Source organism: Pangasianodon hypophthalmus, chromosome 3, assembly GCF_027358585.1.
Source record: "Pangasianodon hypophthalmus isolate fPanHyp1 chromosome 3, fPanHyp1.pri, whole genome shotgun sequence".
Classification (NCBI taxonomy): domain Eukaryota; kingdom Metazoa; phylum Chordata; class Actinopteri; order Siluriformes; family Pangasiidae; genus Pangasianodon; species Pangasianodon hypophthalmus.
The window spans coordinates 20,707,577-20,734,183 of NC_069712.1; the positions used below are offsets into that span (position 1 = coordinate 20,707,577).

Consider the following 26,607-nt stretch of genomic DNA (forward strand, 5'->3'; position numbering starts at 1 on the left):
TGTATTTCATATTTTTTTAATCTTTTCTATTTAAAAAAAAAAAAGGCCAAGATCAGAAGGACTCATACAGTATATAGCGTCATTGTTTTCAAATGGTTGTTAAACCCTGGCACCTGCAACACATCACACATACCCCTAGCCTCACACATTCTCTTCAGATAGTGTTCACACAGCACAGCACATGTCAAGTCTCATTATGCCAAAGAGCATAGGACAGAGCCTTCATGGTAAGTGCTCTTCAGCCATCCCCTCTGGTCACACTGAGGTCTCTAGTTTGCAGCCTGAGAATGGAAACTGCATTGAAACAGGAGAACAATTGATTTTTACAATACAAAAAAAAATTTATAATCTGCAAATAATGTAAAAGTTCATTGATTAGTTAATTTTCTGACAATATGTCATGGATCCACTACTAAGATATTTGTTTATAAAATATTTGCTAATACACTTAAATTATATTTTGATACTTCAGTATTTCTGGAGCTGTTACTAATATTGGTTAAAGTAACTATTACTAGGGAGTTTCCTTCTGGTAAGTGTTGACATTTTCTCACTTATAACAGTTCTGGTATATAATCAAGAGGAGCACTCTCAAATCCGGACACACACCTGGCGCAAGAATGTGTATAAACGCAGTTTAGAAGGACTAAAGGAGTAAAAATGTTGCTCATTAAAAGCCTATTCTGATTACTGGCTTTTATACTATACAAACACTTACTGTATTAAATTATTGGTTGCCAAGTTATTTGCACCACCATTTTGTGTTTTTATGTATAATAATCCCTAATGGTTTATTTTTTCAAGATCAGGAATATGGCTTACTAATAGGCTCTTAGCTCAGCTGGAACATGTTTTGTATTTGTTTCAATGGCTGCTTTAACACAGACAGAAACCATAATAACCATAACACCTACAACGTTATATAGATCCCCAGTGTATACTATGCATTTATTCCTGTAACCAAGGTATATTGCAATCGTTTTGCACTGATGATTTTAATGAGTGTGCATAATTTAAACGATATGAAACTATGCATTCCTAATCAGAGTACACACCACTTTTTATATCAAGTTGAATTATATATTATTTTTAATTCACTTTAATTTTTTAATTTTTTTTGCTGCCCAATCCTCCAAGCTGATTGAAGCTCAGACAAATGCAGACTGTACTTTAAACCTATATTACAACATACTGGCTTGTACAAAATAACATCCTGAAGGAATGTTTGGCAGGATAGATAAAAAAAAGTCATGCCAATAGTCAGGATCCTACGATTATAAAGCACAAAATTATTTTATTTGTCTATTAGCATAAATCCATTCAACAAACAAGAATTCCATAAAAGCCTGAGTTGTAAATAATATTTTCTTGTTAGTCTTAATTCTTAGTAATATTCGTTTGAGAATAAGATTGACAGAAGCTGTTCCAATGATTAAATTTTAACTAGCCAACATAAAGCATACTGTCCTGACAGGGAGCAGTATTTTGCTAGCAAGCATTATCTCTATAGAAGTAATGATGGATGGTGAAGATGATCCAGAATGACATGCAAAGTTCATTTATAGCTAAAATGCTACTCAATAAGATTGATTACACATACATAGATACCAATTCTGAGTCCATGACAATGATAGTGAAGTTAATAAAGTTTTATTTTTAAATTTAACAAACCAGTGTCCTGTTTTGTGGAGAGTGTTGCTGCCTCACAGCTCCAGGGTCCCCAGTTTGATCCTGAGCTCAGGTTACTGTCAGAGTGGAGTTTCTATGCATATTCTCCATGTGCTTGTATGGATTTCCTCCTGGTTCTCCTGTTTCCTACTGTCAGGATATACCAGACTGGGAGACAAAGGTGAGAACCCAACACAAACTTATTAAAGGACATGGGTAAACACAAAGATAGGTACTGCAGGCTGGTGGGTAACACAGATAGAGACACTAGGTAGATGACTGAGGGAAAGGAGAACACGCCTCACATGTCCTGGAAGAGAAACACTGGAGAAAACATAGGGAGACATAGAAGAGATTCAAATGAACACAGGGACTCATAAAGAAGAGGTCTATTCCTTGTTGAGGCCAGATAAAGAGTGCATGTGAGGTGTGTGCTTATATGGAGTCCTGATGAGTGTGGTGATTGGAGACAGGTGGTGCTGATTAGAACTCTGGGGAGAGAGAGCGCTGACTGTTGGTGACAGAGCCTGGTGTTCCTGTGACACCTACCTAAACTATACTAGTAGACTATGCTAAATGTGTTCCCATAGTTCCCAAGCTCCAGATCCACCACTACCCCAAACAGGATAAAACAGTTAAGATGAATGAATGGAGGAATGAATGAATGAATGAATGTCCTGTGTTCTTCAGTGTTTTGCATTTGGTCATGCATCAACCCATTCTTGCTTTAGCCTATGTAAACTGTGTGGGTTTCACTATTGGACCCTGGGGAAAAAAATATTTGGTTTCTTAACCTCAGGTACGAGTGCAGTGGAAAGGTAAATATAGGCTGACTAATCACAGGCTAATGAGTAAGAAAAGCTGACTCCTTTTTTTTATTTTAGCACAGATTCTCATTCTGTTATTATTTCGTGTGACTATATGAAAGCTTGAGTGCTTGTGTTTTAAATGCATATGCGGATACATGACCATGAGTGGAGGTCGGGAAGGCAAAGAGAAACAGAGAGAGAGAGAGAGAGAGAGAGCATGCTGCAGTGACTCACACATTACTGATCTCCATGGAAACCTGCTACACATTGTGCGAGGCATCTGCAGAGAGCTGTCATGATCAGTCTGTTATTTCACTAAAATATGGGCTTTGAGGTTGGCATCTGGGTTTTTTTGTTTATGTGTGCATTGTATGTCTTTGTATGAATCTTTGTGTGTGAATCCTCTTATCTGTTCCAGCTGTAATGCAACAGTATGCTGAAGAGCATTATCTGAACAAACTGAATAAACAGTAATGCTTCATTATTAATTCCACAGTAGCAAACCCCTTTTCTCCAATAACAACTTACAAATGAGACATATTGCAAGCATTTATACCACACTGCTGTTGAATTCTCAAATGTGATTGGTCAGAAGGGGTTGATTAATTTCCTATTACGGCACGGCTCTGACAATAGTGCTGGCTGCTAGGCAAATCAGAGGTCAATATTAATGCACTTGTTCTAATACATTATTGTTTTCACAGTAACTGATCATTCACAGGGCCTTATATGTTGGACACTCCACATAAATGGATTTAGACACATGTGTAATTGCTGATAAAGTGAAGTTTTCTGTGAGATAACATTTATTTATCATTTTTGGAAGGAGTCTCCAGTGTCAATGCTTTCTAACAGTCAGAAGTATATATGTTACTCCAGTGCTAACTGGATGTTTTTTGTTTTTCTCACCATTATGTGTCGACTCTATAGACTGTTGTGTGTGAAAACTCCAGGAGATCAGCAGTTTCTGAAATACTCAAACCAGCCATGCCACAAAGTCAATCAGATCACACTTTTTTCCTATTCCGTTGTTTGATGGGAACATTAACTGAAGCTTGACCTGTATCTGCATGATTTTATGCATTGTGCTGCTGATTTGCTGACTGAATAATTGAATGAACATTTACAGGAGTGAATGAAGATTTACAGGTGTTCCTAATAAAGAGGTTTCTGAATGTATCTCTGCATGAAACAGCTGCACTTGAATTCAGAGTTTTTTCAGAGTCCTACGCTCACAGGAAGGTTATGATCGCCCTCTAATGTTGGTACTATAATACTACAATATCTCCATTAACACCATGAACTTCTGTCATCAATATGTTTTATTTTCCTTTGGTTAACAGTTTCCTCCATTACCCACAATGCCATTCGACTCCAGTTTGGTAGTGGTGCCAGTGAGATAACCAAATCTCTACCTAAAGACAGTAATGCAACAGTGCTTTAGTCTTTCAGTCTGTTCAGCTCTCTCACCTCGTCATCTGTACATTCTGCTCAACCAAGTTCCAAACATTCATGCTCATAAAGCCATCATGCTTCTCATCTTGTAGATCATTAACTAACCTCTGGTGTAACTCAGCACAACCACACTGTATAGCTGCTTTGCATTACGGAACACTGAGTCCATTGGATTTCTCATTAATATGAAATTGAACATTAATGGGAAATGGTGAGTGAGAAAAGAAGATCTTGTCCTTTTGTTTTTAGAAGCTAACAGCAAAACCCGATTGTTATCCTTTATGATAACACTGAATATTTTCTCTAATTAAACAGTATTGTAACTGCAATGGTGATGTCCTCCTGTGATACCAGCATATAACCACTAACTTCTAATGGGAATACCAAAAATACAGCACATTTCAATATAAAATATCATATTTCATGTGGTTAATGTGTGTGTAATGTGATTTAAGTCAATGTAAGAGAATCATTATCAAGGAAGCATTACCTTATTCAAACATAAATGTACTGTTGAATGTAGTTTCTACCAGCTCAGAACAAGACCCAAAATAAAATTCCCCTCCTATTCAATATTTAGGGAGACTTATCAGTGTTGGATTACTATAAGCTTATTCATTATATGATGATATCAGTTTAGGTTGGATGTAGATTTTAGTTTTTAATTATATCTAAAGCAGCAAAACTCAAAATTCTCTTAAAAACCTTAAAGGCCCAGTAGTGGGTCTGCTTCTGTCATGCAGTTTGGGCTTTCTAGGCTTTAGCTCAGAACTTTAACTTTGATTAACTTTTCCTGGTCCCAGTTAGGATTCTAATTAAAGTATTTATTTAAACCCTTAAAGGATTGCCCCTTCCTATATTGTCACATTACTCTGTTCACATGCTGTCTCTAGATTTCTGAGGTCCTGTGATCAGTTTCTGTTAAAGCTTTTGCTGTGCCTGCACCAAAACCAACTAAATATTATTGTTTTGCTTGTTTATGGTCTGTATGTTTCTTGTTCTGGAGTTTTGTGTATCTGATATGTCATCATTTGTCTTACATGTGAACTTGTAGTAGTATGTAAATAAAACTTAGTGAATTACTTAGTTAAGTACACAGAGCCTCAAAATGTATACTCGTGACTGCCAAATCCATCTGTAACTTTTTCTAGGTAGAAACTTTTTGATACTTACGTAAACCTGTGAATCCCTCCACTTAAATAGGAAAAAGTTTTTGTATACAGAATGACTTTTTAGCCTGAGTTTCAGGTCCCCAGTATGAAAACAAAATAATGTTGAAGTTAAAATTAATAGGATTGTGGAACCTATGACCTGTAGTAGTGTTGAATCATTTGCCGTCCATGAAAGGGTGCTGTGCTTTGGATGACACATGAAACTGTTGTTTAAGTTGCGCTTACTGGAATATAAATGTTTTCCAATGCTGATCAGTGTTCCCTATCATTCAACTCAAGGTGCAAATGAATTCCTCTAAAAACATAAAAATAAAAATAAAATTTTTAATTAAAAAATTAAATAAAAATCAATCTGTTACTGAAAATTAAAGAATACTTAAATAATTGAAATAGTAAGCACTAAAATGTCCACAGTCATATTAGAAAGAATCATGCAACACAATTTTTCATTATAAATCACTACAACAAGCCATATCATTGTACATTTATTTATTTTTATTCCAAGTGATTTACAAGTGAGACAGAATTCTGTGGAAGCATAGGTCTAGTTATGGATCTTGTTAAAGGCTCACTGATAGCCAGTCAACAGCACATTGCTGAACCTCCACTGCCCTCTGTTGGTACTTCCTGATTCCCATATTACATATTCACTGAGCAGAGAAAACTTAAGTATCTAGGCTATTTTTTTTTATTAACTAGCTAGCTTAGTCGTGTCATTTGAATTAAATTGCCAAATTAATTTATTTGCCACACTATTTCACTTATAAAGTTATGGTTAATTGCAAAATGTAGTATACATGTAAACCCATGAGTGAGACACGCAAGTCGCAGAAACGTCAGCTGTGCCTCCTGGTTGCAAAGACACAGTGGAGAATATACAGTGGATCTAAAAAGTCTGCACACTCCTGTGAAAAGTGCAGTTTTTTTCTGATGCAACAAGATAGAAACTAAGATTAATCATTTCAGCTCTTTTTCCACCTTTATTGTGATATATTGTAGCAAACTGTAGCAAACTCAACTCAAGCCACAAAATTCAAGTGAAAAACAAACAGAAATGTTTTTGTGCACACCACTAATACGTTGTTAAAGCACATTTTGCTTTTAATACAGCACTCACTCTTTTTGGGTAAGAATCTACCAACACAGACCATCTTAATTTATCAATTTTATCCCACTCTTCCTTGGAAAAATGCTCCAGATCTACCAAATTGCAAAGAGATCTGCTGTGCCCTGCCCTCTTCAGGTCATTCCACTGGTTTTCAATAAGATTGAGATCTGGACTCTGGCTGGACAATTCCAAAATGTTGGTCTTCTTCTTCTGAAGCCACTCCTTTGTTGACTCGGATTTGTGCTTTGGGTCATTTACAGCTGCCTAACAGAGGCCTATAGGTTTTGTGCTAAAATAGATTGGAGCTAGATTTGGAGCTATCCATTATTCCCACTATCTTGATTAGAGTCACAGTCCCAGCTGTCCCAGCTGCTTCACTGTAAGTATGGTGTTCTTTGGGTAAAAAGCTGTCTTGTTTTTTTGCCAAACATACACTATATGGCCAGAAGTTTGTGGACACCTGACCATCACACCCATATGTGGGCCTTCCCCAAACTGTTGCAACAAAGTTGGAAGCACATAATTGTATAAAATGTATTTGTATGCTGTAGCATTACAATCTCCCTTCACTGGAACTATGGTGTCCAAACATGTTCCAGCATGACAAAGCACAAAGCAAGGTCCATGAAGACAAGGTTTGCCAAGGTTGGAGTGGAAGAACTCAAGTGGGCTGAACAAAGCCCTGACCACAACCCCACTTAACACCTCTAACGTTGCTGTAGGTCTCTTGGCAGCCTCCCTGATAAGTTTTTATCTTGTGAGGTGGAAAAAAAATCTGCTATTATTTATTTGGGGTTCTTTTTTCCATTTTAACAGGGGTGTCTGGACTTTTTACATCCACTGTAGTGGTTTTTAATAGCAAGCCAAAATGTTTCGAAAATATTTTCTAAAATTCTGTTTTCTAAAAATGTTGTTTTGTGGTGCTGGGTGCCAGAATTTGAAAAGTGCTCATAAACACATTTGTTTTTATTGCATACTATTGAATCTAACACTTTTCCAAGGTTGTGGTTACATGCAAATAAGAGTGATAACTGGAGAGAGGAGATCAATCTTTGCAGTGCCAATTTCATCTCAGCTAAGCTGCTAAGTATCATATCAGTGAAGTTGGCGTGCTAACTATTTTTCAGTCAATTTAACAGGCTTAGCTTGGTAGTTAGCTGACATCCCTATTTTATATTTCTTTAACAAACCGATGTAGTTTCCCTAAAATCCACATCAAGAACCTAGCAAAGCTAATGTCAGATAGCTAGGTCACATTCTTACTGGACACATTTAGCTGCTAACTTTGTTAAGATAACAAGTGAGTTTATAGCGTCTAGTTGGGCAGCACCTCAGCTTTCAGTGCCATGACCATGAGCCATCAGTGTTGTAATTATAAACCATTACGTCTTGAAGAGTTGGGTTTATTATTGTTGAGGAGAAGTGTGAGATTTTATCTCAGTTTGTGTGTGGTCTGGCATTGGTACAGAATTGTGGTTTTGTCGTGTTTATAGTGTCAGGTTTACTTAATGTAGTAGTGTTGTTAAGTAGCATCTGATAGGTGCTGCTGAAATTGTCTGCTTTGTACTGTGTATCAACTGGAGTAATGGACTACTTGCCACCCTCATAGACTGTAAATATTAAATTATATAAGCAAGAAAATCAAATATGTGAGGGACAGCAGTTCACCTGAGAACACATCTATGTCATATTATAGCTGGAATTCCTGTACAATTACTATCATGATAAAAGCAGGAATGTAATTGTTTGCTGTGCATTCTGCCTTGAAATTTTGAAAATACTATCAGTTATAGCTGGGCATCCATCTGCATGAACAGTGTAATTATTCATCACATTACTTACAGAAACACTGACTGTTTTTTCACCTTACTTGTCACTGCTGTGGATATCAAGGGCACTTTATTAATTAACACTTTTTAACATTTATTCTGCTTTTGAGTTTCTGAGTAAGCAAATAACAACAGTATTTTTGTGTAGACAACCAGTTGATATGTCATGTTAGGGAAAATATTTGTATATATTATATTAACATTATATAGATATTATATGTGTAAATGCACTTTTTCTAACAGACAGGAATTTCAGACCAAAAAGTCTAGTCTAGTAGTCTAAGAACTATAAAATATTCTGCTGAGAATATGCTGAAACCATGTTCTTCTAAAATTCTTACGTGTAACTCTAAAACTAGCTTTGAAACTATTTTTGGTTACACATGTAAATATCTTAAAGTATCTACAAATTTAAGTATAAATACTTAAGTATCCATGCTAAAATATCATAAATTTTCATTATCAGAATTGAATTTACAAATTCCTCATTGTGGTTTTAATAATTAAAAAAAAAAAAAAGACAAAAAGACTTTTAATTTTTAAGTTTTCATGCAGTTATTATTGGAATCACCACAGACATTCAAACCATACAGCACAACACAGTTGATTTTTACAAATAGTAAAAAGACCTATCTTTTTGAAGGAGACAAAAAATTAAATTGCCTGCTATACATATTCAAATGTTGTAATCAGTTTCATAAAGATACGTATCTGTTAGGAATATTTGTATGTGTGCAAATCTTTCATAAAAAAATGCGTTTACCTATCTATTATTATTAAATTAAAAAAAGTACATACATAGAAAGCTACCTAAGTCATATATACCAGATTCATTTAAGAGAAATCAATGATTATTGAAATAGAGCAAACAAAGAAGAAATCAGAACATTTCCATGACAATCCATGGTTCTTTGCTCAGTGATCAGCTTCGAAATCATGATCAACTTAATTTAATCAAACAAAACATTTGAATACCTCATAGGGACCACAAAATACCGCATTAATACTGCAATTTACACATCATATCCAGCTTGAGCTGCTGTAAAGCCAGTTGCTCATGTTGGCTGTGCTTTCCCTTGTAAACATGCACAGCTCTGGCCCTCCCTCCATGCTGGGGTTTTGCACGGGGAGCATGGAGAACCAGGTGAGGTTGAGGAGTCACTGCACGCCTGCCCCTCAGCCCTCGCTAAAAGGTTTTCGTTCTTAACATCAATGTGTGTGGGTCCCAGATGGAGCAGGCATGCCCAAGGCCAGCCATCACTGCTTACAGGATGGCACAGAAGAACTTCTTCTCCCTGAAGGGATTCTCAGAAGCAGGCACAGGTGACAGCAGAGGGTCCTCCTTAGCGTGAGCTTCGCAGTATGACATCAGGTCTGCAGCCGCTTTAGACACCTGCCAGTGACCAACATGTGAAATGTCATAGATGGTAAGTTCAGATATATCTTTCTGATTAATACATTAGATAGCATGGTTGTCTATGCATTGTTTTTTTCCCTCACCTTTATACGGTCAATGTTAGCTTCCATCTTGAGCTGTTCCACCAGTTTACGTGCCTGGGCGATGCTGGCAGTGTTGTTGCTAGCCATGAGTCTGCTGGACTGGGAGGCTTAAACACGAACAGTACTGCACAAGGACACACACCAATATTAATTATGTTTGTCAAATATGTCAATTAATCAAAATCACATGGCTGAACATTTCCTTTTAATACCACTGCCTAGCAACACCATGAGATAGGAACCACGGATTTTACCGCCTTTGTGCTGAATTTTTGTCCTGATGCAGACTAAAAGAAACAAATAACACTGATAACAAATAACACTACCATAAAGAGAAAGTTCTCTGGTTGTACTATCTGGTAGTGTTGCATTTTCTTTCATATTTAGAAAAGCTTGCACATGGATTCTACAAGATCCTGGATGTGTTTTGCAATGGTGTACCGTGTGCAAATCATCACATTGCACAGTGGCTGTAAATTGGATAGCTGCACAGACTTGCTGCAGATAGCACACATCATCCCAAAGATGCTCAATAGTGTCAAGGTTTGAGTACTTTGAGGCATTAAAAATGTTGATGTAAATTCAGTTGTTATTTGTGGTTGTGGCACGCCTATTTGCTTGCAGGGTTTTTGCTATTCTCCTTTGACGCCTTTGATCCACAGGATAATTTCATTCCCAAGATCTGTAATAACTGGTAGTTTTACTTTGCATTTTGTACAATTTCTGATTAACCCATTATTAAACCCATGATGACAGCAGTGTAGATGATGCTATAAAGGCACTGGGTGGCATGGTGGCACAGCCCCCAAAAACATATCATGAGAAGGATTGAATATGCTCAACTGTCCCTTTGTGTGAGTGTGTATATGTATGGTGCCTTGCGATGGACTGGCATCCCATTTGGGGTGGATTATTCCACCTTGCACCCAATGTTACTGGGACTGGCTCCAGATCCTCCAGATTGGCATGTGATGTATGACTTGTCAGACTCTCCAATTTGTGTGAAGGTCATGTATGTACCTGATATTTAATCTTTGTGGATGCGGTACCTTAAATCTCTCTTCAGTCTTTTCAGCTCACTCTACCCCTTGAATGTCACTGCTCAAGGTCCAATCTTGTGTCCCTCTATTCAGACTTCAGCCTATAGGAAAGATAAAAATTAGATTCTTGTGAAAATATTTCCAAAAATAGACAGAAAAGTTTCAAACACACACACACACACACACACACACACACACACACACAGTTTTATCTAAAGAGCAACAACAGACTATTCCCTCAGTAGTGCAGACTACTGGGTTAGCTCTACTGGGTGTCAGTATCTCAGTATCACAGACTGAGCTCTGCATGATATTTCCCAGTTATTAATGTGATGTGGTAGGGTGTGTGTGTGTGGGTGTGTGTGTTTGTGCATGTGTGTGTTTCATTGTAGTGTAATATTGCAACACAGATAAAACAACGACATGCTGTGTCAAAGAGTGTGCAAGTGTGCATTTAGGCTTTGTGTTGTTTGTTCCCCTACATGGATATTGATAGCATGCTGTGACACACCTGTCAGGACTGTGAGCTCAAAGGGTGTGTGGTGTATTAGAGTTTTTAATCTCAGTAGGCCCATCTGCAGAAAGGTTAACCACAAAGGCCTACTAATGAGAGAGAGCAGCAGGGGGCGCCAATGTGTCAGCTGTCACTGACCCCAGTCTCGCTAATGAGTCCAGCTCAGCCTGCTGGCTTAAATACACCCAGGGAAAATGAGAGAAAGAGAAGGAGGCAGAAGAAGGAGGAAGTAACCAAGCAACCTTTGATAAAACTGCTCTATTATTTTTTTTACAGTATTACATCCGTTCTTCAATAATTCATCTAGGCACAAGTGTACGATCTGTTCTGTTTCTAGTTAAACACATGCTGACACAACTTAACTTCATCCAGGAACATAGTTTCACTGTACCATATTATGCCTTACTAATAAAACTCTTTAATGAAGTGAGTCTCCTGCTGTCCACGTAATTATTTATAATGTTCTCTTTCTTACCAGATTACCTCCAATCACATTTCCTGGACTTATTGCATTATTGCACTGAAGTCACTGTGTCATTTTCTAAGCCACAGTTAACAACATTATTGTTGCAAGCAGGAAGCAGAGACCCACTGGGAATTCAGCCTAAAACGGTATTTGTACTCCCCAGAATAGCTCAGATCTAAATTGACCAACTGCTGCTGTTCTCATTTTCATCCTGAAGCTGATCGCTAAAAAAGAGGAGTAAACCTTGTCAAAACCATTATCCTCTGTTTAACATGACAAGTCAGTGGTTAGGACAATTTTAGGCAATGTTTTCATTAGTGCCCTTCATTAAGACTGGGAAAAAATGTCACACTGAAACCAGTAACCCCTCTTTTGCAACGGACATCAGTTGCTAGGCAACCGAGACGGCAAAGCATCCAGGAGAGGTGAAATGTTCCACTCTGAAATCAACACTAAGGCCATACCCAGGCCAAGCATACAGAAACTCACATTTAATTAGCTGAGAGTGCATTTCAGAGCCAGCCCAGCCCTGCTAATCAAACCGAAAATGGTTTATTGAAGCTAGGAACATCAGCGTACATTGGGGACAGTGAACCTTTGAATCTCAGTTCCTGTTTGTCCTCACATCATACTGCTCACTGCTTTACCTTATAGGGGCTCAGAAAGAGAGAGAGAGAGATAGAGAGAGAGAGAGAGCAGCTACATGAATAGGAAAAGTGAACTGGGTATGTCAACCTAAGAGTTTGGCCAGACTCAACGATGTGCTTACTGTGGTATGTGAGGTGAGAGGTGCAGGAAGTGGGAGCATTCCTGTGTAATGGTTGGTGTATCTTAGTGATCCTAAGGTGTAGATTTCTGTGCGGTGAATCTGCACTTCCCTGAGCAAATGATCAATATCAAGGGATATGTTGAGTAGGGGAGAGCATTGTGGATGATTTTGTTTAATCATCCATATGCCCACTCATTACTCAGGTCTGTCCCCTATTGATAAACAGGAAGGAAAGAGAGTCTTTTAGCACCCTTTTAACATTATAGAACATAAACTGTAAAATTGTGATTTAAAAAAATACAGTGGAAAATCTTTCTCTGGTGTGAATTAACGAGTGCAACATGGTTTAAGTGTCAAATCTGAAAGAAAGCACACATACACCCATCTGCCCACATATACACTCACAATCACCCACTAATCTCCCACTAACCTTTAGTAAGGCACACAAATAAAGAGAACTTTTTATTTTTGTGGCTGCAGTGAGGAACCCAATTTGCCAAAATGTAAAAAGAATGGGCATTATGATTAGTCTTACAATCTCCCCCTTGCTGTATGATTTTGTGTTTGTGTGTATGTTTGAAGAAATGGCAACCCTTCTTCCTCTTTCCATATGCTGCCCTGCCTTTCACTCACATCTTAACCTTCTGTCTTTCTCTTCCCTATTTCTACAGTCTGACGATGGTGTGATATCGTTGCTTTTGTCCATTTATTGCCGTTCTCTACTTCAGCTGCTGTAGAGAAAGAAATAAATTCATGAGGTCAAAATTCATTAATATCATATAAAGACAATACTTGTTTTATTTATGAATGAATTTATGGATGGAGAGCGCCGTTAATCCAAAATCTCCAATGGGTGTTTAAATAAGTTTAGATCTGGCGACTGGAGCCATAGGATATGATTTACATCATTTTCATACTCATCAAAGCTTTCATTGAGCTCTTGTGCCCTAAGGATGAGAAGATTGTCATTCTGGAAGAGACCACTCCTATCAGGAGATATATTGTATATTCTAAGCTAAATCTGATATACTACTGGGTCATTCACTTTGTTGAAACAACCACATGGCAGAGGCAGACAGTTTTTGGGATATTAAAATGTCCTGTTACAAACATTAGAGCACCCTTCTGGGGTAATACAAGTAGAACCTGTTTAAAATCTAAAACTTTGAGCCATTCAAAAAATGTGGTCTAATTAATGTGGTCTAAATGTGGTCATTACAGGAAGAGTGAGAGCACTGTTATTCTTTCCAGAGAATGCTTAATTAAACCCAGTGTTTTGTAGAAAAACATTGCAATACTTTAGAAAATGTTTTATGTTTTATGTTAAATAAATATTATTAATTGTTCATTGTGTTTATTGTTTAAATGCATATGTGCAAACACAACTTTGTGTTACTCATTTTAGACATTTATGATCAGACCATGGGTGCCAATAATTCTGTATGAGAAAATGAGAAAAAGGAAATATTATAATTTAAGTTGTTTTTTTTTTTTTTTCTAATACTTTTGAAAATACAACTAAATACAAGAATACAACTAAAGAAAATATTTAAGCTTTCATTGCTGTATCCCACACTCTGATAAATGGACCCTTCCAGAGGAGCTCTGCAGCACCAGGGAATCCCATGATCCCACATTCATTAATTTCTTCCACACAACATTTAATATTTCCACATCTTCCCTTTGTCAATACCTATTCTGACGGCAGTTTGATAACTAGATAATCTAGTCTAGAGTCATGGCTATAACCTAATATCCTACACTCTAGTGAAAAGGGTTCTTCAAGGGTTACTTAAACATTTGCTGGATAATTAAGGGTTCATAGCTTCCTGAAAGGTTCTACTTTGAATCTTTAAGGGTTCCTGAGGAACAACCGAAAAAGCCTTAAGGATTCAAAATTTTCTGAGCATGTCCACTGGAAACAAACAGCTTATACTAAAATTTGAGTCAAGTCATACACAAGTGCAATCCATCCACATGGAATAACATATGTATGAATAAAACACTGGAGTTGTACTGTCATAGGAAAATAATCAACAATGCAATGCAATGCTGTGTGATGAGTTACCACCCCAAAGTTTCCTGGAGTGTTTTATTCCACAGCAATTTGCCAACACTGACTTTTTTTTATTAAACAACAAAATTTCAGACTTGTTATTTGTTTATAGTTATGTTTAATGTTTTTTAAAGTCAGCAAGTTAATTCCTACAGTACATTATAGCTTTTAGTAGTAGTTGCCTCACCAGCCTGTCACTTGTACCATTTCCTCCAGCAATTTACAGTCATGTAAACAATCCAGAGAAACCAAGCCTAGGACACAAGCCTGTAAAACAGAATGGAACTAGCTTACCTCTACAAAGCACTGACACTAGAGACTCCTTCCAAAAATGCTTAACAAATATCTCTCAGAAAACCTCACCATATCAACAATAACACTTTTTTTATCCATTAATGTGGGGTGTCAATCATACAAGTCCCTGGGAAATCAGTGTTAATATATAAACTAAAATAATTACAAATATGTAAAGATAATATGATATTAATTATGAAACTAATTATGTCATAGCTGTAATGTTACTAAAAAAAAATAAATAAATGATCAATCATATCTGAGATCTCAACAGTGCTGTGATATAGGTGCAAAATAAAGCCATTTCCTCCAGCAACTTACAGTCATGTAAACACTCCAGAGAAACCAAGCCTAGGACACAAGCCTGTTATTTCCTGGGGTGAGTGACTCAGCTGTTAGACTGCCCATTTGTTCCTCATCAGCATGGTCTCTGTTAGAGAGTGTGCATAGTTCCCTAAAGGTTTGATTATACCAAACAGTTTCACACACTTCAGTTCATTAACACTGTGGTTTTGTGCATGTCTGTGCATCTAAGTTCATTTTCGCCAAGTGATAGACTGAAATATACGCTACAGCAGTCTTGTTTGTGGGTCCTCTCACCAATATAATTTATCTGAGTAAACTCAGTTAATTGTAAAATATAAAATAATAATATATTATAAATTATATAATATATAATTATATATATATATATATATATATATATATATATATATATATATATATATATATATATATATAATTCGAGCAATCCACCTCACCAGAAAACTTGCAAACTTCTGTTCAGCATTTCTTACAAATTTCTTTTCAATCATAAACAGCGAAATGGAAAAATACGACAACAACCTATAAATGTACAGAAATGTGCATGCTCATAGTGCACACGCAAAACAAGACATAAAATCGGCGCATTGCATATTTTACTTCATGACCATCAATGCATATGTAAAGAGGGGATGGGTTTGAGTCAATACATCATTACAAGGTGTGGTTAAGTGTGCTGCTGTGAAAGGTAATCAAATCATTTCCCTTTAAGAAACCAAGTGTGTGCAGTGCAGCACAGTGACAATTTTTTAATGACATACGAATAGATTTTACTTATTTTATTAAAATTTTTACTGGTAACAATAACCAGCTGACTGAGACAACTTACAACAAATATATTTCTGTTAGTGTTTTTGCTGTGAATAGATTTTATATGTAATAATAGTAGAATAAGGACAGAATGACATAGAGAATGACACTCCATCCACATCAGCACAGTGCATTAATTTATGACCACAAAAGGCACAATGTGCGCAAAAGGGGGGAAATGGCTATTTCGGCCAACCAAAATAGAAACACGCCATCGTTATCCAGTAAATTGCACTTGCACAAAAATAGACCCCCATGTTCCGTGTCCCCAGCAAATAGAAGATTAAATATTTCAAGTTCATCGCCACATAAGAAAAGAAACGAAGAGGAGATTTTTAATCATGTTATTCTGGCTTTACACCACGGGTCACCTGGTGGTTTATTCCACTTATGTCTCCAGTCACACAAACATTTACAGTGTCTCAGACACAGTGGGGACTGAGAAGGTACACCAGCTATTCCATGCCCAGTGTAATTCTGGAGCTAAATCCCTCATAAACCTTTGTTTCATTTATATACCAATATATTGTTGAGCAGCGTGTGCAAGAAGCATGACTCCAGGTTATTCTGCTTGCACATTTCTCTTGAACACACTGCTCAAATGGGCTGTAAAATGTTTATTCTCTGAGCATAAAGCACTTAAAACATGCAACCACTCCTGACCTGATTTTAGCTTTCAGCTGCGAATGAAGAGCATACAGCAACAAGTCCCAGGACTGTTTCACACCCAGTCCATCTTTGAGGGTTAAGAGATCAAGCTAGACAACATTAAAACTTTTCAATGCTAACACAAGCATGGTCTCGTCAATAGTTTAGGCTGTGATTTAAAGCTTGCTGCCATATGTATTTGATTAATATATCATTTGAAAAACATATGCAACATAATATATTTTGGGAAATATCTGTATTATACTTATATATTGTACCCAAGGAAGTATTATGTTCTTATATGATTTTTTTCTCATTGTTTGCATGTTGACCACAATCATAATTTGCACATGGCTTACAGTAAAAACGTGATGAGACAAATTGCAGGTCTTTCACCTGAATTAGGGCTTGAAAAGGCTTTAATGATACCAGTTCCAGAGAACACTTTGTTTCCAGGGAAACAGGAGCAAGTGTCTGAGTGTGTGTGTGTGTGTGTGTGTGTGTGTGTCAGTGAAAGAGAGGGAGGGTTTATGTGTGTGTGCATGTGTGTATGTGTAGCCAAAGGACTGGTATAAACATGGTTTCCTTCAAAATGGACCACTCTGCCAAGAACTCCCAAGACTCCTGAGAAGTTAATAATATTCCAAACATTCAGAGCTGTGCACACTGCACATTCTACAGGAGAATGTGTGTAGAATGAACGACACACAAACTAGTCCATTTGCACACACACACACACACACACACTAGCTGCATTTAACAATGCAACTGCAGAATTCTTAATACTGCCATAATTATAATTCAGATTAAAAGATAAATGTTAGACATGGCTTTTCCTGGATGCTGATATCAGGATGTCATTGGTTTTTATTACCTACACGAACCACTGCAGCTTTTCTAAAACACATTCTATTAAGCTTTTCTCCAAACATTTATTGAGAACTATATTTTTTCCTGGCAACAGTTCATTAGATCTTTTATCTTTGCTGACTCCCCATTAGTGGTCAGCATTGAATACGCTGCAAAATATACTGTTCGTAAGCCACTGTCAAATTGCTGTGCAATGCCGATTTCACAGAATCCTGCATATAACATGAACAAATCACTATTTAAACTAACCACGTAGTTTGGATGTCAGAGATGTTCATAATGAGAATTTCTGTAGGTATGTGGATGAATCACAGTATTCAGATGATGCAATAAATTCAAATCATTTTAGTAAGAATAATGTAGGTCAATTTTTAACCATGCATTATCAATGGTTAAACTTCCAGGACACATTAGCAGGTCTAGCCTTGCATTCCTTACTCTTGTAACTATATAACTTTCCTATTATTTTTCCTTCAGAACTGAATAATTCATAGCAGATACTGCAATATATGCTTGAATATTAATAACTGAATAATAAAGCTTGGTGTTCAAGGGGTTAACATATTGCAAAGTATGTAGTGATCACAAAATATAGCAGTACTTTTCTCATGTCGTGTTGCTCTAATTCAGACTCAATTTAATGTTATGATAAACTGTCTAAGGTCATTTTAAAGAGGGGTTTAAAATGAAGTGTACAGATAACATATACTGTCTAACATATAAGAGAGGTTACACTATACACCATTCTAAAATCAAAGCATAGTCAGACCCAGGTGGTTAATAGTCTTTCATTGTGAGAAAGAGCACACCATGTTGTGTGTATGCAGAGTGATTATTTGGGGCCCAGGGTGGACAAAAGCTGCTAAGTCATTCCAACTCTATGATGACTAGTTTGACATTTTGCAAGGTTTAATCATAATCATGTTTTTTCCCCAAGCACTGGGGGAAGCTTGGGGAAAAAACACGATTATGTCTTTTGTTTCTCTTTAAGTGCCTGTGGTAGTGTGATGTTAACATATGTGCATTTCCAGCATCAAATGATAAAAATAAAAATTTTTAAAAAATGAAAAACTGAAAACTGAAAAATATCATCATCTCTCTTCACACACACACACACAGTTCTCTTTCTTGTGTGTTTCTCTTTCATGATTTATTCATTCATTTCCCTATTCTTTCTTTTAAGACTTAAAAAAAAACATATACTATATTTTAGACAAAAATACCACATACATATACCATGAGGTGTCAAAACCTTGGCCCACATATAAGACAAGTATGCACACATACAGCAACGCCTGAATGTAACGAGATGCTCACTGTTACATAACATGGCACATAGCTGTGGTAAGCACAAAAGAAACAAAATGGCAAGCACCAGAGGGCGAGATAAAAGCTCACGTTATGTATTTCAGGCTAGCCATGATCTATGTTGCTTCAGTATATAGTGTGTTATGGGCCCCATTCAGGGAAATGAATGATGAGCTGCATTGCTGTATAGCAAAGAGCACTGAATCATCAGCCTCCCATTACACACCCAAATATCCCTTAATAATTTTCTTACAAGGAAGCAAATCTGTTTGACCGTTATAAGAAATCGCCAGGGACTCCTTGGGGATTCCTCGCAAATAGGCTACTTTTTCCTCCCTCAGCCATCGTTCTTTCTCCAGTATCTTCTTTATCCCCTCCCCCCTTTTTTTCATGAATCCCTTTTTCTAACACATACACAGAGGAAGTACAAACTGATCCAAAAGGCATTTTCTAACAGGCTTCGTTCTACACATGGAACACTGTGGAAGTGAATTCTTCTCTTATTCTTTATTTAATGATAAGCAGTCAAGCTCTTTTGGGAGTCTTCTCCTGTCCATGTTAACGATGATGTACACTGACACATATGCAATAGCTATGGATGAGTGGTGTCTCCACTCAACACCGCCCTGATGGAACATTCTCCACACAGCCACACACTCATACACAAAGGCATTGCACACAAACCACATTAATCAAATACACACGTATGTTCAGCCAAACCCAGACATGTACATTCTGCCAAAAAACACTGATGAGGAAATGCCACATTTTCTCAGAGTCAATTTTGTTGGGTTCTGCCGTAACGCCCACCTATCTCACAGATAGATCTCCCTCTTACATGCACAAGTACACATCCGCAGCTTCTTCCTTTTCCACAGTGAGCTGTAAAAGTCTGCAGCTTACCTTCTCAGATTATGTATCTGTTTATTTCTTCTCGGAGACTCCAAAATCAGTAGTAGTAGCCAAATGTTCTCTCACGCACTGTCCCTCTTCCTCACACTTTTGCCACACACACATGCATAAACACATGCACACACACACTGTCTGCTACACCACTCTGGCTGACAGCCCTTCTCATGCTCCGCCCAACAGCTAGTGGAATCACTCAGGAAGCCAACTCAAACCCACTTCCCCCTCTCTCTGGGAACACACACTTGCACATAGCCAGACAGTGTCCAAAGGAAAATACAAAGGCTCATACCTGCTCTCCTCCTACAGATGCTTCATCCTACAGTCACACTGTTGCTTTCATGCACCTTTATCTTGTTCTGCCAGGCACGTTTTATATTTGTGCACCTCAGACACTAATTCCAGTGTATGTGATGTGGTGCAGTTCTGCCCAGTAGAATTGCTCCTCTACACAACCTCTGTCTTTCACAGCATGCACAGGGCAGCCAGTCCTGTGCTGTGGCTCTGGTACAGTGTTGAGAGCAAGAACAGATAAATGTGCACAACTGCCCCTCCCCCAAAGAGCGTGACTGAGAGAGGGAGGGAAAGACAGAGAGAGAGAGAGAGAGATATTACCCTTTTTTCTTGCTAAACTCTTTCTCTTTCCCTATGCATTTTAACTCTTTCTCTTTCTCTATGCATACATGCACAAACTTACTCACTTACATACACAGCTTGTAATAATCCAAATGTGCGTGCTCTGACAATATTACAGCCGCAGAAGATTAAAAAATTCCAGGTGGCACCCCACAGACAAAGGCTGCACACACACACACACACACACACACACAAAGAAGCTAAACAAGCAAGTGTTATAGTTTTGGGATTATAAAATGTGTGAGAGAATGACAAATGGAAAATCATGAGTTCCCAATATTTCCCCAGGAAAAAGAAATGGATGGATGGATAGATGGATGGATGGATGGATGGATGGATGGATTAGAATAATATTATAAGGAATGATATAGGAGTCAAAAAGGGTTTTAGACTGTGAGAGTAGTTAAGTGCATGTTAAGCCAAACGTCTTTAAATGACAGTGATGAAATTATTTAATTTCTTTTTTTAATCTGATTATTTATCAGTTAGTGAAATCAAACCTAGCTGCTCTGATTACTCACTAATTTCCTGGTACATAAATATACATACACAGTTTCACATCTATTATTAACATCACAAACACTTAAGCAGACTGTGATTAACATGAAATTAGTATGAAGATAGTATACAGTATAGTAATATGTAAGAAATAATTATTGTCTGTTTATATATATATTTATATTTATATATATATATATATATATATATATATATATATATATATATATATATAGGTTTGGGGGGCAATCTGGTGTCAGTAGCAGCTGCTGTCCTGCCCTATTCCCCTGTGGAATTACTACAAGGTCATCAGTGTAGGCACTGTCACCTAGAGCTTCACACCTTCACACATGCCCACTAAACAAAGCGTCCAGTCAGCCATAGACACAACAGAATGCACACACACAGATGCTTAGTTTGCATGTGTTTTTGCTTTTACCTAAGGCTTTTATCTTTCCAATTCTATCATTCCAAATACCTTTTTTTTTTTTTTTTTTTTGCTCAGCCTAATCACACGCAAATTCAAAACACACATCAAATAGCAGCCAGTGAGCAAATAAAATCTCCAATATGAAAAGAATTGGCAAGCCAATTGTGATGTAATATTTATGTTGTAGGCATTAATTCATGTGTCCTGCATGAAACATAGGTAAACCAGACAGAGAGCAAAGAAATTATGGTAGAAGAAGGAAAAATTAAGTGGGGGAGGGAAGAAGAAGGATAAAAACAGGAGGAGGGCAGTATGACGAAGACAGCTGATGAAATGGATTTCCCCTCTAGTCGCCATGGCAACAGTAGTGGTAGATGAACGATTTCCTGTACAGCTTGGTAGTTGTAAGCAATAGAATTACAAGAACGACTTATTCTCATTTGGAACAAAATCTACGAGTAAAAGATTGTATTAATATTATCTAATCTAATATTTCTTCCCATCATGTTTCATTTTTTATATCAACAAATGAAGTCAGACAATAACCCAATCCCCATGTTTCCACAATCTTTTCAAGAAAAAGACAGATACACAGACTATAACACCAATAGCCTCTTAGACCATTAACAAAATTACAGTAACAGGTTATTACTGATGTCTCTTTAATATTTCAATTTTTTTTCAATGACTATAGCCTCACTCTATTGCCAGTTGTATTTAACAGCTGTAGAAATACACCTGGCATTCTAAATGACATTTCTGTGGGCTGCTTAAGTTCACTGCTCAAAACTGCAATTTACAAGAATTTTTCACTTTTTTTATTTTAAGGTGAATTCAAACATGGATTCAGGACAGTTTTTGAATTTCCAACTTGTCTAAGCTTAACAAAACAAAATACTCAACAAGATACATTTCTGAAATCATTTCCTGTTTGATGCTGACCACACCCACTTACATGAAGTCACATAAATTAAGTCATGTTATTTCTTTCAAGCAGATCCACTGCAAGGGCTTCGTAGCATATGTTTTGACTTTTTTTACTTTATCAGGTCAGAAAATAAATGCTGATAAATTAAACTGTCCCAATATACCTGAATTCACCCTATTTAGTTTTTTATTTTTTTTTTTTACCTTATCCAGAGTGACTTACAGTTAAGCAGACAGTGATTAACATGACGTTAGTATGAAGATAGTATACAGTATAGTAATGTGTAAGAAATCAATATTGTCTGTTTATATATATATATATATATATATATATATATATATATATATATATATATACATACATATATATATATACACCCCCCATATATATATGGGGGGGTGTTTGGGGGGCAATCTGGTGTCAGTAGCAGCTGACACCAAAAATCATTTCCTGTTTGATGCTGACCACACACACACTTACATGAAGTCACATAAATTAAGTCATGCTATTTCTTTCAAGCAGATCCACTGCAAGGGCTTCGTAGCATATGATTTGACTTTTTTTTGCTTTATCAGGTCAAAAAATAAATGCTGATAAATTAAACTGTCCCAATATACCTGAATTCACCCTATTTAGTTTTTTTTTTTACCTTCTCCAGAGTGACTTACAGAAGTGTTCTTTAATCTCTACCACAAAACATATTCTAATGTTAGTAAAAACTAAAATAAATAAATAAATAGGCCATTGTCTGAAAATATTACAACATTTAAACTCTGTCTGAGTATTATATTCAGTACAACAAGAAAAATACAGTACAAATTGAGGGTTTTTTTTAATATGTAGAGTGTAAGTTTTCAATGAAAAAGTGGGTTTTTGGTCTTCTTTTAAAAATAGGCAGTGACCTCAGCTGTTCAGACAGCAAGTTCATTCCATTACTTTGGTTCGAGTACAGAGAAGAATCTTGATGTCATGTCGTGCCATGCTAGGGGCTCAGAGGGAACATGGTGCAGGGTTTATTAGAAGATGGAAGCTAGGTTTGTATGCAAGCATCAGTGTTTAAAATCTGATATGGACACCCTCAAAGAGCCAGCTGAGGGAAGGTAGCAACAGTGTGATGTGGGAGAATTTGTACATGTTTGAAGGAGAACAGCTGCATTCTGGATCAGGGTTCTGATGGCACACAGGGGATGACCTGTCAGTCTTGAGCTTCTCTGCCATAGTTGCACTGGTAACAATACCATATGCTGTCTAATTCAACCCCCAATCCAAACTTTGAATCTTGCCAAGCATGGAAAAAATATTGTGCATCATCTTTCCACTTGCTCCATTAATTAATTTTTATAAAATTAATTAAACTAAATCCCCTAATCTAATTACATTTTCTGTTGCATATCTGTCTCTAACATGTGATTATGAGTAAGGCTGTGATGGAGTTAGGGACATAACTTTGAAACTGCCAGTTTTTTATAGTACTTTTTTCTACAATGGTTGACCCAGTTCAATCAGCTGACTGAAACTGGTCCATTCTCCCATAATTGCAACATACACTCCTGAGCAAAAAAATGGGCCAAGCCCAAAATGGCAAATATTAGGTCTTTAATGGTCTTAACAACAAATCATTGGGCAGAAAATTAACAAAAATTAAACAAATGCATTCCTGAGAGCTCCTGTGCCAACATTTGCTGGTTTACTTTTGCTGCAGTGAACTGATTGGGGAAAAGCTAGAAACAAGGAAATTCACTTATATAGTCTTCTTGTATGCAAAGGTAAAATCATGATTAAAATGTTTGATGTAAAATTCAAACTAACACATGTCTGAGTGTACAAAATTGTCCCAAAAATATCTTCTGAGATGTTTTTTCTTAAAGGATTAGTCATTATTTGGTTATCTGCCACACCTGATACAGCCCATCAAGGGCCACAAGGCTTAAACATTTAAAGAAATCACATATCCAACACCGCCACCTTGTGACAATAGGTCGTCTTTAAGCGCGCACAGCAGTTGATACCAAATAACTCAGACTGGCAATGTGTGTTTATGCTTATCTTGGGGCCAGTTTGATATAGCATTAAGGTACAAGTAAAATTATTTCATATAATTTGATGTATTATAATGGGTATTATTAAATAATAGCCATAGGCTATGCAACACCAACCAGGGTTAAAATAGGTTAAATAATTGCAAAGAAGGCAAATATGCAGAACAAGCCTGACAACAGTAACTGAATCTCTGAAAGCATTGCACCATTCTCCAGACTTTATTCAATTTCAAATGCTAATTAGATTAGAGTGCTAATTCAAACATTCAGGCCTATTTGCACTTGCCTTTATGAGCGTGCATAATTCACATTCAGCTGCAAAATGTGTTTGCATTGCAGTTTTGTGCACAGCAATGTACAGTGGCTTCCAGAATTAAAATGCAAATGCAGAGTTACTTATCTACAAGCTACTCAGCCAAAAAAAGCCTTAGCAATCCTTTTTGCATTTGCTTTTTCAATCAATAAATCAGTGATATTCAATCAATAAATCACACACACCAGTAACCAATCCACTTACTGACATGTTTTTGGGGGGAGTTTTATGTAAAAAGTTGAATTCTCTTTTCTCTCTGACTTTTTCTGAACATTTGAGGCTGCTGTGAAACATTTAGATAGTAACTCGTCAAATAACAGTTTTAAGCTTTAAACATAATCTTAATGTTAAATATTAATTCAAATGTTACATATAAGTTTTAAATATAATCTTAATGTTAAATGTAAATATTAAATGTAAATGTTAAATATAGTTTTTAAATAAAAATCTTAATGTTAAATGTAAATATTAAATGTAAATGTTAAATGTAAATATTAAATGTAAATGTTAAATGTAAGTTTTAAATGTAAATCTTAATGTTAAATATAAATGTTATATATAAATTTAAATGTTAAATATAAGTTTTAAATACAAATCTAAATGTTAAATGTAAATATTAAATGTAAATCTCTATCCTACATATAAATGTAAATGTTTTGTTCATATGCTAAGTGCCCACACCCTCTTAGAGTGTGACTCATTTGGAAAACAGAGAGGCGGTGTGGTTGCCAATTTTACAACATATTATGCTCATTTTGGAACGAGGAAGTAAAAAGCAAGTCTGCTTGTGGTGGCGTTTAGTTTAAAAACAGTCTGTGTTCACCAAGATCTTGTTTTAAAGCAAATAATCGGAAATATATCAAATCAGTTTCTGCAAACATATGCTATGGCAAAGGGAAAATTTTACCTGTACCCTGCTGCGCCACCATGCTGTCCTCCTACACGGCTACACCCACATGCAGGTAGAGGCACTTCAGAGAAGGTTTGTTTGAAATTAAACATTTCTGCTCTATAGGCAATAGCTCCAGAGACAAAATCACTAAAGTGAAATTCACTACTTATATCATATCATGCCAATGTATTTTATTTACAATGCCAGTCCTCAGGTGGCACACTGACAAATGACTTCATGGGATTATAAGAAATTAATTCTGTAACACTCCCAGTTTCACACTTATGGACGCAACTGGAAGTAAAGACAATTTGTTACTGTAATTACCAAAACTCTGTGATCCCACAAGAAGTAAGCTTTTACCTGTATGCTGGTGAAAGTATGCTCAGTGCCTGTATAGTAAGGATATCAGTGCAGAATTCCCAGTTGTGTGAGTGTAGTGGTCATATCTGACCACCCTTCCAGTCAGTCGTAGGGTGAGTTGGAGCCTCGTTACTTTTTGATACTGGTTATCTAGGTGTAAAACACCACCCCTGCTGCTTAGCAAGGGAGAAATAGAATGCTAATTATGTATGTAACTATATTTGTATGAACACTGGCTATCTCCCAGGGTTTCCTGTCACTTGGAAGCAGCTCCAACCCAGCAGAAGCTCAGCATGAAGGTTTCACGGACAGATAGGCATTGATGATGGTATTTTATAGCAAACACCACAGCATATGGTCACCAAGGTCTCAGCATGTGTGCGTATGCGAACAAGAAGGTAGCCAGGTGATAAAACATGGCCGCTGGCAGTTACACAGTTACATACGTAACTATAATGGTTTTACTATGGTTACTATAACATAAATGAAATGGAAAAATATGAATACGAGCTCTGCATCATCAATCAATAATCATCAAAATATGAGCTCTGTATCATCAATCAATTGCAAGTGCAGAGGTCTTTTCTATCTGAGTGCTGCCACTTTTCATGCATTACAGCTATACAACAGGCTTTATTGTCTTTCTTTTTTTTTTTTTTTTTTTTTACAGAATGCCAAGAAATACAAAATAAAATAGAGGTTTAGTGCTAGTGGTTTTCCTTAAGAAAGCATCAGATATCATTTTGAGGCAGGGAGCATCAGTCCGTGGTGTTGCCAAAAATATGACATATGCCATGTCACTATATAGATTTTGTTCTTCAAGAAAGTAATTAAGATGCCAAAGACAGGGTACAATAACAGGCATGATGTTGCTGTGTCTCCTGACAACATGGCAACAGTTCTGGGGCATCATGGCCCGGAGGCACAGGATGTTTTGAAGATGGATGAGACTGACATGA

At 36.7% G+C, this 26,607-nt stretch overlaps 1 protein-coding gene and 1 long non-coding RNA gene across 3 annotated transcripts; both read right to left on the minus strand.

Moving 5' to 3' along the window:
* On the minus strand, positions 1-2,067 carry LOC113537651 (uncharacterized). The gene is made up of 3 exons (XR_003403784.3): positions 1,974-2,067; positions 1,672-1,836; positions 1-294 (listed from the first exon to the last, which is right to left on the minus strand). It is a non-coding gene; the product is annotated as an uncharacterized LOC113537651 (long non-coding RNA).
* A 6,504-nt stretch (positions 2,068-8,571) lies between these two features.
* On the minus strand, positions 8,572-20,065 carry gng2 (guanine nucleotide binding protein (G protein), gamma 2). Of its 2 annotated transcripts, none has more exons than XM_026941752.3 (4): positions 19,842-20,065; positions 10,591-10,682; positions 9,542-9,665; positions 8,572-9,434 (listed from the first exon to the last, which is right to left on the minus strand). In XM_026941752.3, exons 3-4 carry the CDS (start codon positions 9,626-9,628, stop codon positions 9,306-9,308), a joined length of 216 nt encoding a protein of 71 aa, XP_026797553.1. In that variant the 5' UTR covers positions 9,629-9,665; positions 10,591-10,682; positions 19,842-20,065; the 3' UTR covers positions 8,572-9,305. The 2 variants fall into 2 exon arrangements, with proteins under 2 accessions (XP_026797553.1, XP_026797544.1); XM_026941743.3 differs by lacking the exon at positions 19,842-20,065 and adding an exon at positions 19,544-19,734.
* Positions 20,066-26,607: the final 6,542 nt, after the last annotated feature.

What these genes read in the sequence shown, in the direction of transcription:
- gng2 (XM_026941752.3), bottom strand. Translation starts at nt 9,628, where the DNA reads ATGGCTAGCAACAACACTGCCAGCATCGCCCAGGCACGTAAACTGGTG. An exon ending in CTAACATTGACCGTATAAAG is followed by an intron (nt 9,435 to 9,541) that starts GTGAGGGAAAAA and finishes GGTCACTGGCAG; the next exon opens with GTGTCTAAAGCGGCTGCAGA.